Below are 18,012 nucleotides of genomic sequence, written 5' to 3' on the forward strand. Positions count from 1 at the left end.
CTAATGCAAGTGTGTTTCTGTTTTCTTTTTTGGGCAGATTTTATCAGTTTTTTTTTTAAAAGGTCAGTATGCAGGTCATAGTTCGTAACACAGTAGGGTCCCCTAATCTACATGTAAAACTGGAATACAAGTAGGTATGAGGTGGGATCCCATCAGCTCAACGACTGTCAGAATTAGCAATTAGGTCTAATTTCTTCACTTCAAAGCCTACAGTCGTTACGGAAAGTATTCAGACCCCTTTACATTTTTTACTCTGTTTCATTGCAGCCAATTGGTAAGATCAAAAAACTTTTTAGTCCGTTTGCTATGACCCTCATATATAACACCAAGATCACTTTGTCTGAGCTCCACAAATGCAGTAGGGAGATTGGAGAAAGTTCCACAAAGTCACCTAACATTGCAGCCTCCACCAGTCCGGGCTTTATGGCAGAGTGGAAGCCTCTCCTCACTGCAAGACATATGAAAGCCCAAGTACAGTTTGCAGAAAACACATGAAGTACTCCTAGACTATGAGAAATAAGATTCTCTCTGGTCTGATGAGACAAAGATTGAACTTTTTGGTGTTAATTCTAAGTAGTATATGTGGAGAAAACCAGACATTGTTCATCACCTGCCAAATACAATCCCAACAGTGACACATGGTGGAGGCAGCATCATGCTGTGGGGGCAGGGACAGGACCACTGGGTGTAATTGAAGGAAAGATGAATGCAGCCAAGTACAGAGATATCCTGGATGAAAATCTCTTCCAGAGTGCTCTGGACCTCAGACTGGGCTGCAGCTTCACCTTCCAACATTACAATGACCCTAAGCACAGAGCTAAAATACCAAAGTAGCGGCTTCAGAACAACTCTGTGACCATTCCTGACTGGACCAGCCAGAGCCCCGACCTAAACCTTATTGAGCATCTCTGGAGAGACTTGAAAATGGCTTCCACCAACGTTCACCATCCAACCTGAGGAAACTGGAGAGGATCTTCAAGGAAGAGGTAGAGGATTCCTAAATCCTGGTGTGAAAAACTTGTAGCATCATTCCCAAGAACACTCATGGCTGTACTATCTCAAAAACTGCTTCTACTCAATACTGAGCAAAGGGGCTGAATACTTATGACCATGTAAGATTTTAGTTTTTCTTAAAAAATTAGCAGAAATATCTACATTTCAGATTTTTTTCTTTCAAGATGCAATGCAGAGTGCACATTAATGAGCAAAAAAAAAAATACTTTTTTTAATCTTACCAATTGGCTGCAATGAAACGAGTGAAAAATTTAAAGAGGTCTGAATATTTTCTGTACAAACTGTAGAACACCTCAAAACAAACATCATAGAACCAAAAACTCACAAAAGAAGAACCAACAACCAAATACTACACAGTATAAAACTGTATTAGTCCAAGTATATAAAGACATACACTGAGTTAAAAATCAAATACACAAGATACAAGAATAAGAAAAAGTAGCTCAGATGTAAAAAGAGCAGATAAAAACACAAAGCTGTTATTTATCACTGCAAAATGTACCCATTTCTCTCCCTGATGAAGAGCAGTCAGAGCTGAACAGTTTGACACATGACACTGCAGTAATGTTGTGTATCATGTGGTACCTTGTCTACAGGAGGGTACCAAGGGAGGTACAGGCAGGTACAAAAAAAATACCCAATACTGGGTACTTTCCACAACTTATTCGAAATGCAAAACTGCCAAAAGTGTTAAAGCCAATTAAAGTGATTATTGGAAGAGGCTTATGGCGTCCGTTGTGTGGTAGAAATGACACGTATATCCTGACAGTTGAAAGGTTGTGCATACAAAGGTGCAGATTTATAATTTGGCTGATACCTTACTAGGTGTCTTTTTCACATCAGATGTAATATGGTGGCTTAGACAGCTTGATAAATATGGCACAAGAGGTGTTCATTTGTGTAATGGATTTGAGACTTTTTTAATAAGTGTAAAAATAGATACTAATTGGGTTCATCTAATCTCTATTTTTTTTACTACGCCAACAGGGGAACAGACTGTATTTGCTTATATGTTGAAACTGTTTGAAAATATGCTCTTTATGATTCCGTCTACCACATCTGGTTTCACATGACAAATCTGGAGTAAATTGACTATACTAAAAAGAAGGAGTGGGCTGGGAAAAGTTGCAAATCAGCAAATGCAGCAATTTTGAAGGTAGAAAACCAACTTTAAAGCAATGATACATCACATGCAAATCTTTAACCCAAATCCAAATCATAATTCTTCAGAAGGGACCAAGGAGGTAAGTACATGTTTATTTTTTTAAGCTGCCCACCCTGGCCACATCACTCTCAGACAACCCCTTTAAGAGTCTGAGAGCCCCCACTGATTCTCTGTACTTTGGAGTTATGATTGTGCATGTGAGCTAACACTCTAATCATCTCTGTTGGACTGTTGATCAGAAGTCAAGTGTAGAGAATGAATTTCTCCAGAGGCCCCATAGAATTGCATGGAAACCAAGATATGGGAACCCCGTTTGGAGTCCCAGCGGTTGGGCGTCCACTGATGAAAGATGTATCTTCTATCCTGTGAATAGGAAAAAGTGTAACGCATGATATGACCAGACTTAAAGGGGTGATGCAGGAATACAAAAAAGGTTAGATTTTTTCAATGGGGAAGTACACCAATGCTCAGTTTCTCTTGAAAATAACATTAATTCATTTCTAATCCTGGAAAGCAAGTCTGGAATAATGGAAGGAATGTGGCACAGCTGTAAACCTGTGATATACTGTGATGAAAGACTGTGTGGCAGTAGTGATAGAGACTGTCAAGGGGACTATGACAACGCAAAACTGATAAGAGGTTTCTCTCTGAGAGATGGGCTACACTGCGGCCTCTGTGCTTTAATTCATATAGTTTTATGGGACAGTGAAAAATGTCACAAAAAACATTTGTCAAATTGAAGATGAGAAAGTAGCAAATGAATCCGAAAAAAAATCTAGCAAGGGAAATAAGTAACACCGTACCCAAATATCAGACAAAAATGCTTCAGCAAGTTCAGGATGACTGCTGAAGGTACATGAATACAACGAATATACACTCATTGGAGAAAACCTGCTGCAGGGAACTGAAAAACTTATCTTTGAGCAAGTCAATGAACCTAAAGTTAAAGGACATCTAACACCAGGATGAAGGATTGTAAACCAAGTGCATTGACATACAATTGTGTGCTCCTTCTGGCAGGATCTGCTCTTCTTAAAGCTTCCTATGCCCTTGTGTTTGTGAAAAAAGACTTTAAAAAGGATGCAAGTGAGCCTGAGGGGCTTCAGTCTCCATAAATACCTATGGAGCCTGGAGCCCCTCAGGCTTGTTTGCATCATTTTAAAAGCCTACTTTAAAAAAAAACAAGGGCATAGGAAGCTGAAAGAAGAGCAGCTCCTGCCAGAGGGGGCACACATCAGTATATCAGTGTGCTTGGTTTACAATCCTTCATCCTGGTGGTAGATGTCCTTTAAAGAGAAAAGCTCAGGTTCATTTGGGACACTAAACTAAGTACAGGTCCATGTTATATTTATATTTCAGAGAAATAAACCATGAGAGGAGCCTGGTCACAGGACTCATCTCTGCTGTTCTCGGGGCTCCTCGGTGATTCATTGATGCTGGCATAGTACACCCCGACTTCATTGTGCCAGATATATGGCATAAGTGCAATTAGGCCGATGAGTATCACCCTGGCTTCCATGGAGCACTTCGTAGGTTTTGATCGCTCCACAACAAGGTATGTATATAGGTTTGTTGTATGTTTATTGTAGGCACAGAAGGAAAATATAGGGTGATTTAGGATACTGACCTACCGTAAGGTCCTGTGAAAGGTTAGTTTCTCAAATCACCTTTACAGGTTCTTTTTAAATCTAGGTTTATTTTTAAATCTACACATAAAAATGAAGGGGGAATCCATTTTACCATTGATTGCATATCTCCGTGGTGTACCATCAATTAACGAGGGTCACTGATCATGACAGCTATTCTGTTAAGTTCTGAAGCCGGCTGAGTTCTGTGGCTGTAAATAATGATATTCACTATGGGCCCTCATGTAAATTTAAGGAGCAAATACTTCTTATTTGTCCCCTGCTGCTGGTCGCACATGCTCAGTTGGCTAGTCCCGCTGCACAGTTACTTTTATACATTGCTCCATTTCTTTCTGGTAACATACAGGTTATTATGTTTGGTGTTTTATATGCCTTTTGGTAAGTATGACATAAATTTCATGTCAGTTCTGTTTGTGTCATTAATTACTATGGCACATAATGAAAAAAAAAGGTTATTAGGGAATTAAGGGATTTTTTTTCCAACTATTCCATTTATAACCTGTTATTTTAATGTGTATGACCTAACACAAATGATTCTTTATTCCCTTTCTGACCTGTGACATAATTTAACATCATACTTAGGAAGTCATTCTATGCAAATTGATGAACATTTATATCATAAGCGATGGCACCTGCCATTATACTGAAAAACCTTCTTCAAGGAACAAAAAAGAACATAAAGTATAAACAATAGAACTCATAAAACCTCTTTTCTTAACACAAACAGAAGCCACATTCATCAATTGCAGTTTTAGGAATTTACAGTAGATTTAGAACTAATTTAACTGGTGGATATAAGGCCAAGTATGACACTGATATAACCCATTTTTATGTTCATTGTTCATAAAAACACATAAAATCTGTGGAAAATGCACATAAATGAATACACTATTAATACACCCTTGTATCAGACATGATAAACACTGAATCAAATCAATAAAATGTTATAGCAATGCGTAGGTACTTCTCCACCACCATTCTGATAAAAATAATGTTTGTGCTAATGTTATATTCTGAAAAGCCTTAATAAATTCTCTTATATAACACAGCCCCTTCAATAAACTAAATTCCCGCAGTGCGCACATCCCAAACAAGGTGACATGAGGTAGGAGCTAACTATTTTGCTCCAAGGCTTTGATTAAACTGGAAGCTGACCTCAATATGGCGAGAAAGATTTGTCTCCAGCAGCCTGGGGACTAGAGATGACATTTGGAATAACCTACTGCTGAGTGTTATCAAAGCAAGAATAGTCAATAAGAAATTAGCTTAAGAAATTCCTCAAGTCACCACATTTGGCTTTGCAGACAAAACCTCTGGATTTGTACTAAAAAAAGGAGTTGTATGTCTGGCCACAAGACGTGGACCTTTCTGGCTTGGAAAGGGTGAACAGGAGCACAAGGCTCGGGGCCATGTACTTTCTTCATCCTGTGATAGGTCAACAAGAAAGCTTTAACGCAAGGTGACAGAACTGGAGAGAGCAGAGAAGTGCGGCTGTGTGGAAGAGTTCGGGTAACATTGTGCACTCATGATGGATTATCTGAAGATCACTGACATACTACATCAGCTTTGACATTTGCTAGAGGAAACCTCAGTGATGTCAGGTCTCGATGAAGGGGCTTCACTCATCTGTTTAATCTTGATCCTATTAATTAAAGTGCATCCTATAAACATTGGGATAATGGTGTTCATGGAACTCCTCTCTACTCATATGAATCCTTATCAATTTAATCAAAACTAATGACATTATCGTGAAACTGAGAATTCTCTAGATCCTACTGAGAAGAGGCAAAGCGTTGTCTATGTGCGTGGCATACAATTTATGGGATATTGTAATTTCAGTAATTTTTTGTAGTAGTTGCATGGAATCTCATGAATGGTTCCTCATTCAAATTAATCCTTGCTAGGATGATAACAAGGAGGTAAGTGGAGTAGACAACCTCCTAAGGCACCACTACAATTTATAGACAAAAAATATGATGTCAAATCAAGTTTTACTGCTTTAGTACATTTGCGAGGGCTTAAAGGAAACCTACCATGAGGAATCTACTATCAGAAGTAGATCTGATGGTAGATTTCTCCTGTCTGCCTCTGCCTAATCTGTAATTTAATCTGGAACCTAACCTAACTTGTGAAAAACCATTTTAGTAATATGTAAATTAACGGCAGAGGCTACTGGGGCAGGGAGTAGCCTTAGCCCTGGCCAGGATAGCCTCTGAAATTAATTTACATATTACTAAAATAAAGTTTTTAACAAGTTAGGTTAAAAATTACAGAATTCGAGGATTATTAAATTACAGATTAGGGCAGAGGCAGGCAGGAGGAATCTACCATCAGACACACTTGTCGTACTAATAAGATCAGTAATTCAAGACTTCAGGAAACAAAGATATAGGCAGGGTGTGGATTAAGAAAACATCCTGCCATGTACACTAAGGTTATTCCACCCTTCAGTCAAGCTTCTACTTAAAGAACATGTTACCAGGTTTATTTTATATCTTATTTTAAACATAATATAGGAAGACATATATACTCAGGGGAATTGAAGGAGGAAATAACCATGCCAGGAGGATGCCATAGCCCCAAACAATCAATAACACCCCTCAGTATGGCTGAAAGAAGCAAATTTGACTATATGGTACACATGTATCATATGAACATTGTCAATACTTGTACTAACAGTTTCGTACATATAAGAAGTAAGGCCCCAATTAGGCCCACCAAGATTCAATAAGACCCCAATATGGTGCTCTATTTTTTTAGGAGAGAGGATTCCCAACCAGCTGCAAAGGGTTAGGGCTGTAATTGCTGCAGGATTTCCACAGTACATAGTCTACACTGATTTCAGCCATAATAGAATTGGAAAGGTGTGATTTCAGCTGGATCTTCCAGTTGCAATTTACATACATTGGGGGTTACAAAGTTCAACCCATTTCAATTCCTAGTTCAAATTCCGGACTAAGAATCTACAGGAATTATTGACGTACTGTAGATTCATAATCACATACATCATTTACTGTCGGCTTTTCTGTGTATAAATCCTGTCCACAATGCTGTCACTCTAAATCACTGTGGGTTAGCCGCCGTCCATTCTCTTCAACCTATAACAGCTGCATGGTCCGCCCCAATGGTTTATACATAATATCATCTATAATATTTTCTATATGTGTATATATACATATAGAGAGAACAAAGATAGATTATACCATCATCACCATGATTACACTATATAGATTTTCCTAGAAACAATATCACTGAAGTTCACATGTCATAGAATAAGGTCAGTGGTGCGTAAATTTGCTCAATTTATGGTCTCAATTGCATGGATTTATTGACCTGTCAAAAGTAAATATAATTCCAGTTCTCACAACCACTGAATATCTTGCTACACAATTGTTTTTCCTTTTTTGAATTTTGTTTAGTTTCCACTTATTTTCCCAATATGTTTTATATACACGGTGTTCCTTTATAGGTCCACTGCTTATCGACGTCTCATACTTCTCCTTTATGTTTTACAAAATTTGGAAGAAAAAAAACGTTAATAATGGGAATTAGGAAAATGTGACAACAATGATTTCAATCTAATTACTATCAGGACCTGGGGAAATCTTCTGGAGAAATGACTGAATTAATGGGTCTGCTCACGGCTGAAAAAAGAAACCCATCAGAGCATGACAGTAATAATGACACCGGGGTTCACACATAAACACGTCTGGCTTCCAAAGTGGACACCTAGACGCAGTTAAGAAAGCAGTTTTATATTCTGAAAAAAAGGAACATATTATCATATTATATATATTGTACATACAGTAGGTATATAACTTTCCCAACAGTGAGTGAACTGAAAAACAGACAAGAAAAATGGCTACCTTAGATGTGTATGTAACCAGATATTACAGAAAAACTTTTGAAAAAAAAGACAAAGGGGCTAAGGTATCATGTCTGACTATTTCGAATCCTGGTGTCTTTTTGCCGCTTCCCTGGGGGGTGGGGGCGCAGTACTGCGTGTAGCAAGGGTGGCGACATCTTGGCCAAGCAAATTAACTATAATTTGCATTAAAAAACTAGGGTGGGTTATAGGTTCAAACCTCTTAGTAATTCACACAAAGTGACTTAAGACAAGGGCCCCATTTTCTGTTCCCTTTTTTTATAGTGAGATGGTTTAATACCCACCCTTAAATTGGAGCTTCACACCAGTTCCTTGGTGCTGACCTTTCACAACTGTTTGAGCCTTCTGCTTCCAGATCTGTTCAGTGTAAAGTTTTAAGCATGGGAGGGCGCCAAAAGAGAGCATTGGGTTTTGGGTGTCCAACCTCTACTGATTGCATACTGATGACCTTCCATGGGGATATCAGGGGATATTTACACAGGCATATGATAGGCCCGCCGCTGCATTTTCGCAGAGGGATACATCAAGAGGGCAGGCTGCTGCGCAGTGTTTATTCTACGCCCAGGCAGGTCCTGGTGTAGAAATGAATGCAGCAGCCACATGTGAAAAGTCGTCAATAGTAGCGAGTGCGGCCCGCGGCCCCCTCCTATCCGGGCCGCCCTCGGCTCGGCCGGGTGCGCCCTCCCGTCATGACCCTTCATGCCCCACTGGCCCACTGCTAGTTATAAGTGCTGACGTGGCACAGAGGTCCTGATAAATATGCCCCATCATCTGTATCATCAAAAATGGACAACCTATTTAGTTTCTGAATATATATTTGAGGGAGATGTATAAAAATGGTTAAAACCGAAAAGTGGTTCAAAACTGGTTCAAGTGAGAATTGCAAGATTGAGAATTTAGATCTCATATTTCAGCTCCACTTTTGTTTTTTGACAATTAAATTTTATTTAAACTTTGCAAAAAATTTTAACATTTAAACTGTGCAAAACATTTAGTACTTTGGGGCTAATTTACTAAGGGTCCGCGGAGTGCATTTTTGTCAGGTTTCCCAACGATTTCCTAGTTGTGCCGCATTTAACAGAGGATTTTGGCACTCGTGATCGGATTTTGGCGCATCGTGCCAGCTAGCACGCGACACAAATCGGGGGGCGGGGCCGTCAGACAACCCGACAGATTCTGACTACACGCAGGATTTAACATTTCAAATTGAAGAAGGGGAACTCCGGCGGTCCTCGGTGGGGAAGGGACGGATGCAGGAACACGGGCGCATGAGCTACATGAATAGCGCCGGACTTCATCTGCGTCGGACCGCCGAATTGGGGATCGCGACAGGACCGGGTAACTAAATTTGTCACATTGTGTACAGTATATACATTCAATACATATACAATACATCCCTATACATAAGATACATGAATGTATACTAAATACTAAGTTGCTGTAGACAACTGATCCACTTTCTGAGGCTTATTACAATGTCCTAACAAGTCATTTGGACAAATCTACATGTCAGGAACTGTTCATTACTACAAGGCACCAGCTGTAAGAACATGTTGGAAGATAGTGTGTCACCTCAAATGACTAATAGCAGCGACAGTGGCTACATTTTATGCTACATTAACTAAAATAGATGGAGTTTTCTAATGTTTCGGTTTACAGAAGGTAGTACTGGAATAAAATCAATAAGACATTTACGTGTTTAATTCCTTTTATTTAATATTGAAAAATGATTAAACAAAGAAATGGTTAATGCAGCTCTGATCATTGAGGATGTGAGTGTATAGATACAACCTTTAAAAGTAAACATAAAAATGTAAAAATTAAAGAATTAAAGGAAATCTACATTCAGCATCAAACATGGATAAACCAGGGACACTTACTAGTAGATTTAGGTACTGTGACTATGGTAATTTTCTTATATATGTATCCATAATCGTCTTCCTTCTAAAATCAGCTTTTAAAATGAATCTCATGAGCCAGAAGGGCTCCTGGGGTGTTGTCAGAGGCCATACGTGCTGCAGTTTCAAAGGCTGCTACAATGTCTCCCCCTCTACTCCCTCAGTACTTCCCATCCTTTTTGCTCCCATCTCACTGCAGGAGAGGAAGTTGCAGCCCACAAAGTAATGGAGGAAACAGTGCTCCTGCACAGTGTAACAGCCTGTGGAGCTATAGTCCGGGGGGGGGGGGGGCTCTGGTAACATCCCTAGGAGCCGTACATACTCATTAGCATAATTTTTACATTTGATTTGAGAAGTAAGGATGGATAACAATATAAGAAGCTTAATACGGTCACAGTGCCTGTATCCCTGGTTTATCATTTTTATGATAGGTTTCCTTTAACATCTCTATAGTACCGATTACAATCAGTATACAAACCAGCTTACAAAAGCTGGTTTGAGTATGCGAAGCTCATACTCAAAAATGGCTACACCCAAAGGGAAACAATATCATAGGTACTATAATCCATTATATCACACTAGTCACCTCCCACGACTATTTTAAATATATATATGAAACTGTTGTCCTTAAGAGTACAACGGAAGTGATAAACAAAGGGTCTGGATGGACCTGGCTTATTATGGACTATATGGCTATGTCCAGCAGCCTGGAACAAAGAGACTGGATAACACTTTGCCTTGACCCTACAAATATTTTGCTGAAAGAAATGTATAATCATTATAAATACAATTTTCTGTTTTTTTTCCATAAATGAGTGATTTTTTTACTCCCTTATTTCACATAGGGGGCGCTATACAATCAGGAACAAGTCATTATATCCCCTGATTAAAGATGTGTAGATGCACGTTCTGTTCCTTTAGTAAACTACAACCATTAAGAGATAATGAGGAGGTACAAAATGACCCATGTGAATGGGGATGTATTTTACCTTTGCACAGCAGAGTTCATCATAGTCATGTACAGCTAAACACCTGCCTGGTCTATTCCTTCCATGTAAAAGCTTCACAGCCTATTAAATGACTTCTTTATAATGTGAAATGTTTGAGATGACAATGTGGAGAGAGTGTCTTTGAATAGCTTATAGTATAAGCCAAGTGCACCTCTACTGCTGGGCTATTATACAGACAGGCACTATGCGGAGAGTGCGCGCTGCAACCTCTAATTATCTACAATTTATTTAAATGGTGTCTAATACCAAAGTATCAACATCTGCCAGAATCAAAAGAACAAGACAGTGTGTTGTTACATGTATGCAAACACAAGGAAGCCCGAATACATATTTGTTTCATCCATTTTATTATCTGATCTATACATTTCAATTATTCTACAATGTCACATTCAAAGTCAAATCATTCATCATGCAAAGACTGATGCAAATACACAAGGAGACGTAAGGAAAGATTCAATTCTATAGGGCTGACTGTATGCATAGCGTTTTATGTTTGTCTGTGTAAATAGATAGATATGCTGTTATTTAGCACAAAGGAAGAAAGATACAAGAATAATACAGAGATAATTTAGGTTGGCAAATAGACAGAGATAGAGTGATAGATAGATGGAAGAGGGAAAATTGGCAGCGCTCCATATAAAAAAAAAAAAAAAAAATCAAGAAAAGTGGATTTATTCCAGAATGCTACGTAAATAGATAGACAAAAGTAAGACAGCATGTAAATAAGAGAGAAAAGCAAATAGATACAGTCGATAATTTAAATACCTTTGCTTTATTTTGTCTTTTTAAATCATCTATCTCTCTATTTATTATCCTTTGTCTTCATGTCTGTATCTATTGACAGTAAATGAATTAACACTATATATCTATCTATCTTTATATCTATCTCATATCTATCTATCTTTATATCTATCTCATATCCATCTATCTATCTATCTATCTTTATATCTATCTATCTCATATACATATATATCTATCTTTATATCTATCTCATATCCATCTATCTATCTATCTATCTATCTATCTATCTCATATCTATCTATCTATCTTTATATCTATCTCATATCTATCTATCTATCTATCTATCTCATATCTATCTCATATCTATCTATCTTTTTGATTTACCTATTTATCTGCTTCTTGTTTTGTTTCTTAGTTTTAATTTACTTGTCTTACATTTTCTTTTTATCCTTTATCCTATCCCCTATCTTTCTAGCTATCCATTATCTACTTATCCCTCTATTATCCCTCTATTATATGCCTATTCTCTTCTTCTTTCTCTGTATTTCTTTCTATGAAAAATCAGAGCATCACTGAATACAAAAAAAAGTGTACGCTACCCCAGGCAAGAGACTAGTCCCATTGAAGTCCCATATCTGTGTATTAACTAAATTGCCTATTATTTTTTATTACATGTATTGTTACATATACATAATATATACATATACATTTATAACCAAATTCCCAACTACGCCCATATCACGATTATGTTATGTAAAGTAAAATCTCTACTATCCATCAGACCTCCAATGTGAGGGCTCTGGTAAGCATCCCCCAATATGTCACCCCATGTTTGTCTGTGACTAGAGAAACTGGGGTGATGTTTTGGTTGGAGTTAAATGAATGATTTATCTACTTGTATTCATGTTGTTACATGATTTTATTTTTCCTTTTATGACCCTTTGGAACAGTAATTAATCCAGACAACATAAACAATTTTGTTGTGCCTGCAGTGTATATAGTAACCATTGGGTGTCATCAATAATGCAGTCACATACTAGTTAAGGTGTGGGATGTAGGATGTTTCATGAAGCTACACCTGATGACCTTGCCAGTTATTCCAAATACATAAGGTTATTTCTACCCAGCAGTATCAGATATTGCATAGCTTAACATAAGAGACGCTAATTTTCCAATTTTTTTTGGCTTTGTTTTTCTCAAATGTTAATCTCCATCACCATAAAAGCAGTGAGACTGTGAGCTCTTGAGCACTAGAACATCTAGTGGAGGTAATTTGGCCCCTATGTGGCATTTTTTACCTAAATTTCACCTAGATGTCTTCACATTGTAACTAGACTGGGAGTGACTTCAATCGCTTAATGCATTTGACCAAACCAGCCGTTACTAGTCTTTCACAGTCTTTATGCGTTTAGCATCTGAAATATATGTTCTGTCAAGAAGACACAAGGACACAACAGAGGATTCACACAAAAATAATGTAAAAGTCTACAGCCTCCAGTATTGTAGCACAAAGATCATGATATTTCATTTATTTATTACAGTCTAAAATAAAAAATTTTTTATGCATATTACCTTTTACCACACCAACCTTGTGTCATGTGATATACGAGGTACCCATTTTTATAACGCCAAGTCACCTTGCAGCAGTATGTAGACATATGAGATACAAATATGGCATTATATCTATTTCCCACTCGTATACATATGGCATTAACATACAAGACCATTATGTCCTTGGAACGTACCAAATAGAGAACATCTGCATGTCTTGTTGACTGACATCTCAAGGGTGCTCTTTGATAATTGGTTAATAACCAAAGTGACATGAACCCTTTCCTTTTTTCCATAAACCTTCAAATCTGAGCGTCTTTATTCGACCATTTTGAATATATAGCTCTCCCTCTTGCTGCAAAACCATATAGCCTATGCATTATCCAAAACTGCACCAAGGTCACACGTCGGATCTACCACCAGCTCACCATCCACACATATCAAAAGCCATTGTCAAGCACAGGACCAACCTTCAAAATCATAGGAGACAACCAAATAAAAATAATATTCAAGGACTATGAGGTTCTCCAAGTGTTAAGATCCAGCAATTTTTTCAGCGTCTTACTGTTCTTGTCATCCATTTCCCCAGCATTCCAGTTCTCCACACCGGCAATAAACGCTTAACCAGGAACGTGATATTGGCAGCAGAAACCATGGATATCGTGAACACATACAAAGGCAAAGAGGGCGAATACGAAGGCATAACACCAAAGTTGGGTTCACTTACCTAACAGCATTCTTGATTACGTCTTATCGTTCCGTCTTCTTCACCGAAATCGCTATCAGATTTTGCAGAGCGGCAGCATCCGCACTCAGATCCTTCTGTCTGCCCCTGATAGAGAGGCGACTGGCCTCCAATTTGTTCACCTTCCCAAATGATACACTTATACTTCAATTAAAAGCTTAATGCTCCACTGATCTCTGCCCGTAGGAGGTAAACAAGCGGCACTCTCTCCACAGCCACTGGCCCTCGCTTTAACCCAATCACCAAGCACAGATGCAGAAATTACCTAGTGTAGCCTCTCCCAGCTGAGAGCTCTGCAAACCAAAAGATACTGTATTAACATACAAATCGGATGGGAGGTCTGAGGAATTGGTGAGGGGGGGGGGGGGGGTGTAGAGGGAGAGGGAGAGAAGTCACAATGTACTTCTCATCTCCTCTCACACTGAGGGCATGCCAGTCTCCTTCACACATTTCCCTGGCACACATTAGAAGCTGGGTTACCACTGCGTCATGCGCCACTCTGGAGCTGGGGGGCAAAGGTGAGAAAAACTTAACTTAACCGTAAACTGTCAGCTCTGCAGACCAGGGACTGTCTCCTCTGTTTTTTGAGATGTGTGTTTTGTGTATTTACTACTGTCAGCTATTCTGTAAGACACCAATCCATCTATTACAAAATGCCATGCAAACTCAGGAGATCGGAACAAAGTGTGTTCCAGGCAAAGGCTGTTTGAAGTCTGATAAGATCCAATTATCCCGTCAGTCGTGCTTTTCGCTATCAATAGGGAAAGCTCAGGTTTTATCTGATTATCATCCTCCGGGATAATACCGTGTACAGATTAGCTTTGAAAAATTTTACATATTATAGCCTCTGCCACTTTTTCTGGGGGATCTGTCCTGTAATCCACTACTCATTCTGTCAAATATGATCAAACATATGGCATGATGATGCTCGCCTCTTAGATTACGAGGCCCTCCAAAAATAGTTTTCTGCTATTAAAATATGGAAAATTTGTCTCTCTGTGTCCAAGGTGTATATAGAATGTAAAGTCTTTATGATGTTGCAAATTTCTAGCGCAGGAAGAAATGGTAAAAATTGATGAAGAATTGGAGGCAATGGATGTAACTCTGGATGTCTTACCTGCCACCCAGAGCAATAGTAGTAGTAGATACAGTGTCCTGCTTCCCTGCCCTGTAAGTTAGAACAAAGGATTTTCTATGGAAAACGAAAACTATTAAATTTGGATTTGCTGATGAATAATGTATTAAAATTCTTGCCATTTATACAAGATGTGTGTAATATTTTTATCCCAATGCAAGTCTATAGGTCTTTGAACATCACAGGGAGTACACAGATGTTATCCATGTGCTGGCCATTTTTCATGGATCAAAAGCAAAGAAATGTATTGGAATTTAGCTCAAAAATGGTTGATCTGTTTTTAATGTAGCAACAGCCAACAAAATTCTGTCTGTGAGGACTGCTTGCATTAGGAGAAAAAATGGCATCTATGTACAATTTTAGGGTTTGCTGACAGTGGTGATAGAGATGTGCTAAAGAAATGCACTGCAATTGTAATATTGTTTCAGTCTATTTCTCTCTTCAAGATCTCTGCTTGCTGTCATTTAAAAGAAAGGGCTATTGTTCACTTCCGGTGCAGGACTTGTAACAGCTGCCTTTGCTGTGTTGTTTAGAAAGCCATGCAATAGTTTATTGCTTAGACGTAATCAACAGAGTTCATGTTGTCAGCAAGCAGAGATATGGAAAATCAGAAGGAATTGATACGGAACATTAACATCATCCTGTGATCACAAGAACTTGCAATATATACTAAAATTGACATAAAAACAGAGTGGTAAAAACGTATGTGGTTATTATGTAGAATTACAAAACCAGCAGCTGCAATAAAATGCTGCAACAGGCCAACAAACCACCCTGTGTGAATGGAAACAAATAGACTAGTTGTGAGGGGACCTGCTTAATGTAATCATTTATATTTCCTTTATTTAGATGTGATGGTACACTGCTCTTATTTCTTCTAGCACGGCACCTGAATGATAGGTAACCCCTGATTTGTTGTTCAGAAAAAGATTATCAGTTTTGCATCAGTTATTGTGATCCAAAAACAGGTGTGGTTTAAAACACAAAATAGATGCAAAACCACACCTGGTTTTGGCTCACAATAACACAAAAATGATGAAATAACTGAGATGTGAACTGGCCCTTAGTGTGCATTTATATATAAATAGGGCAATTAGAGGAGCTTGAATCTAGGTGACAATGGCTGCTGTAGCTTCAATGAATCAAATAGAAGGAGCGTTATCAGAAAGGGTCTATTCATCCTATATCATTTTTAATATTGGGGTAAATATAATTTAATTAAATCAACCTTTCAGCTGGAAGATGGAATCTTATTTTTTCAATTAGTAATTTTCTATGTAACTAAATTTCCTTATATATATATATATATATATATATATATATACACACACACACATCCACAAAATTTTTATATATGTTATGGTATATATTAATTCTTTAGATTCCAAAATGTAAACAATGTGATATCTTGCAAAATAACTATAATAATATAGTTAAAAAATAGATAAAAAAATTGTTTCTTGATATATAAATACACATATATTTGTTATTTAAGGAAAATACTTATTTAGTTTTAAATAACCGTTTCTTTATATTTCCTATCTTATTTTTTTGTATGTTTCTTTGTATTCTATTTTAAAATACTGATAGATGTACCTTTCCTTCTTCCAATCCTTTTACATACAAAACAAACTGTACATCTGTCCAAACCTTTCTAGGGATAATTAATTGTAATAACCCCTCATCATCACCACGACTGGGAGGCAATTCAGTCTATTCAGTCTTCTTTCTGTCTTTCTCCAGCCTCCTACATCTCTTCTACTCTTTATTCCAAAGTGTCTGATCAATATCATTTTTGTTAAATGATGATCATTAATAATATGTGACAAAACTTATGGAGAAAGGGAAATAAACATCAGATTTGTGGGATATGGATGAAAAGAAGTAATAATGTGTAGATATATGTATATCTATATATGCATGCTATGGGTAGATATGGAATATATATAAATATGTTTGTTATTTTTATTCATTTTAATTTTAGGTATATTTTTGAGGGAATATTTGTTTATACAAATTTACTATAACATTAATGTTTCTTATAACAGCTTTAGGCTTTTCTACGGACCATTCTGACATAAGATGTAGGCACAACCTCCCTTGCAAACCTTATCGAGTGTGGGATGCACCCAGATGCCAAGTGCATCCAGCATGTAGTAAACCCTTTAAATTGACTCCATGCCGTGCATGTTACCCTCATTTACATAAGAATGGCCCCATTCACATGCCCCTGTCCCAGCAGACTACTGTAGGGTCACCTTGCAAAGCGTCATGATCATCCTATTATATGCACCACTTGTTCTCACAGGATCCTATTCACTATGGAACAATGGACATTACAGATCATTAAATACTATTAAAGTGAATTAATGGACTATAATGGATTTCGCAGCTTGACGAGTAAACCCATAAGATTGAAGTAGAAGTCTTGAGGAGAAGGCGAATCTATTGGAGTAACAAATCTATGCAGGAAAAAGCGGTATCAACACATTTATTGTCACCTAGCGGTTGTTCATTTAGCTCCTATAGACACAATGAAAGTGATCATTTCCATGTTATTTGTCACAAATCCTGTTATAGTTTTATACTTTCAGTGATGCTCTACATCAGCAGTTAACCAGCAGGAAATGGCTGATAACAGGGGACAATAGATTATTCAAGTGGGGATGAAATTGGCTTTTAGTATTTTGTTAATTGTCATAAATCATTGAAGTGTGCTATAAACACAATGATCCATTATAACTATGCAAATTTTGGCTCATGGATTTAAACTTATTGATCTGTGTTTTTCCATTATTTACTGTATCTTACTACTGTTTAACATGCTAATAAAATCATGGAACAGTTATATATGTACATACCTAATTACAAAAGAACATTTCTTTATATTTCATTGCATCCTATCATTTTTAGGACATAAATATGTGACCTCTGGGGTCTGAATCCTAGGACCCTTACAGATCTTCTCACAGCGATGCTCTCATCAATGCGACTGTGGCCCAGATTTATCAAAAGTAGTGCAGTCTCTACCATGTGCAGTTTGCCTCATGAATGTGCAGAGTGCGCCAAATTACTGAACACTGGCACACGGTCTACAATTATAATTTTTTAGGTGCCCCTTTAACATACAGCGTGCCACACAATTCTGTCAAGTCGTTGTGATAAATCTGTTGCAAACTTGGACTAAGCTGTAACAGCCCCTTTAGGTTCCCCCTTTTTTT

General features: G+C 37.7%; 1 protein-coding gene across 5 annotated transcripts in view; it reads right to left on the reverse strand.

The window, feature by feature from the left end:
- Nucleotides 1-18,012, reverse strand: part of ZNF385C (zinc finger protein 385C) — a 200,907-nt gene that overhangs the window by 43,062 nt on the left and 139,833 nt on the right. The window contains exon 1 of one of the 5 annotated variants that reach the window (XM_072111692.1): nt 13,639-13,955. The exons of the other annotated variants lie outside the window; for them this stretch is intronic. Within the exon in view, the coding sequence (XP_071967793.1) occupies nt 13,639-13,648 (10 nt within the window). The 5' untranslated portion in view covers nt 13,649-13,955. Of the gene's footprint in view, nt 1-13,638; nt 13,956-18,012 lie in introns of those variants that run through there. 5 annotated transcript variants of the gene reach the window in all.

The sequence above is a fragment of the Engystomops pustulosus genome, chromosome 6 (assembly GCF_040894005.1).
Source record: "Engystomops pustulosus chromosome 6, aEngPut4.maternal, whole genome shotgun sequence".
In the NCBI taxonomy this organism is placed as follows: domain Eukaryota; kingdom Metazoa; phylum Chordata; class Amphibia; order Anura; family Leptodactylidae; genus Engystomops; species Engystomops pustulosus.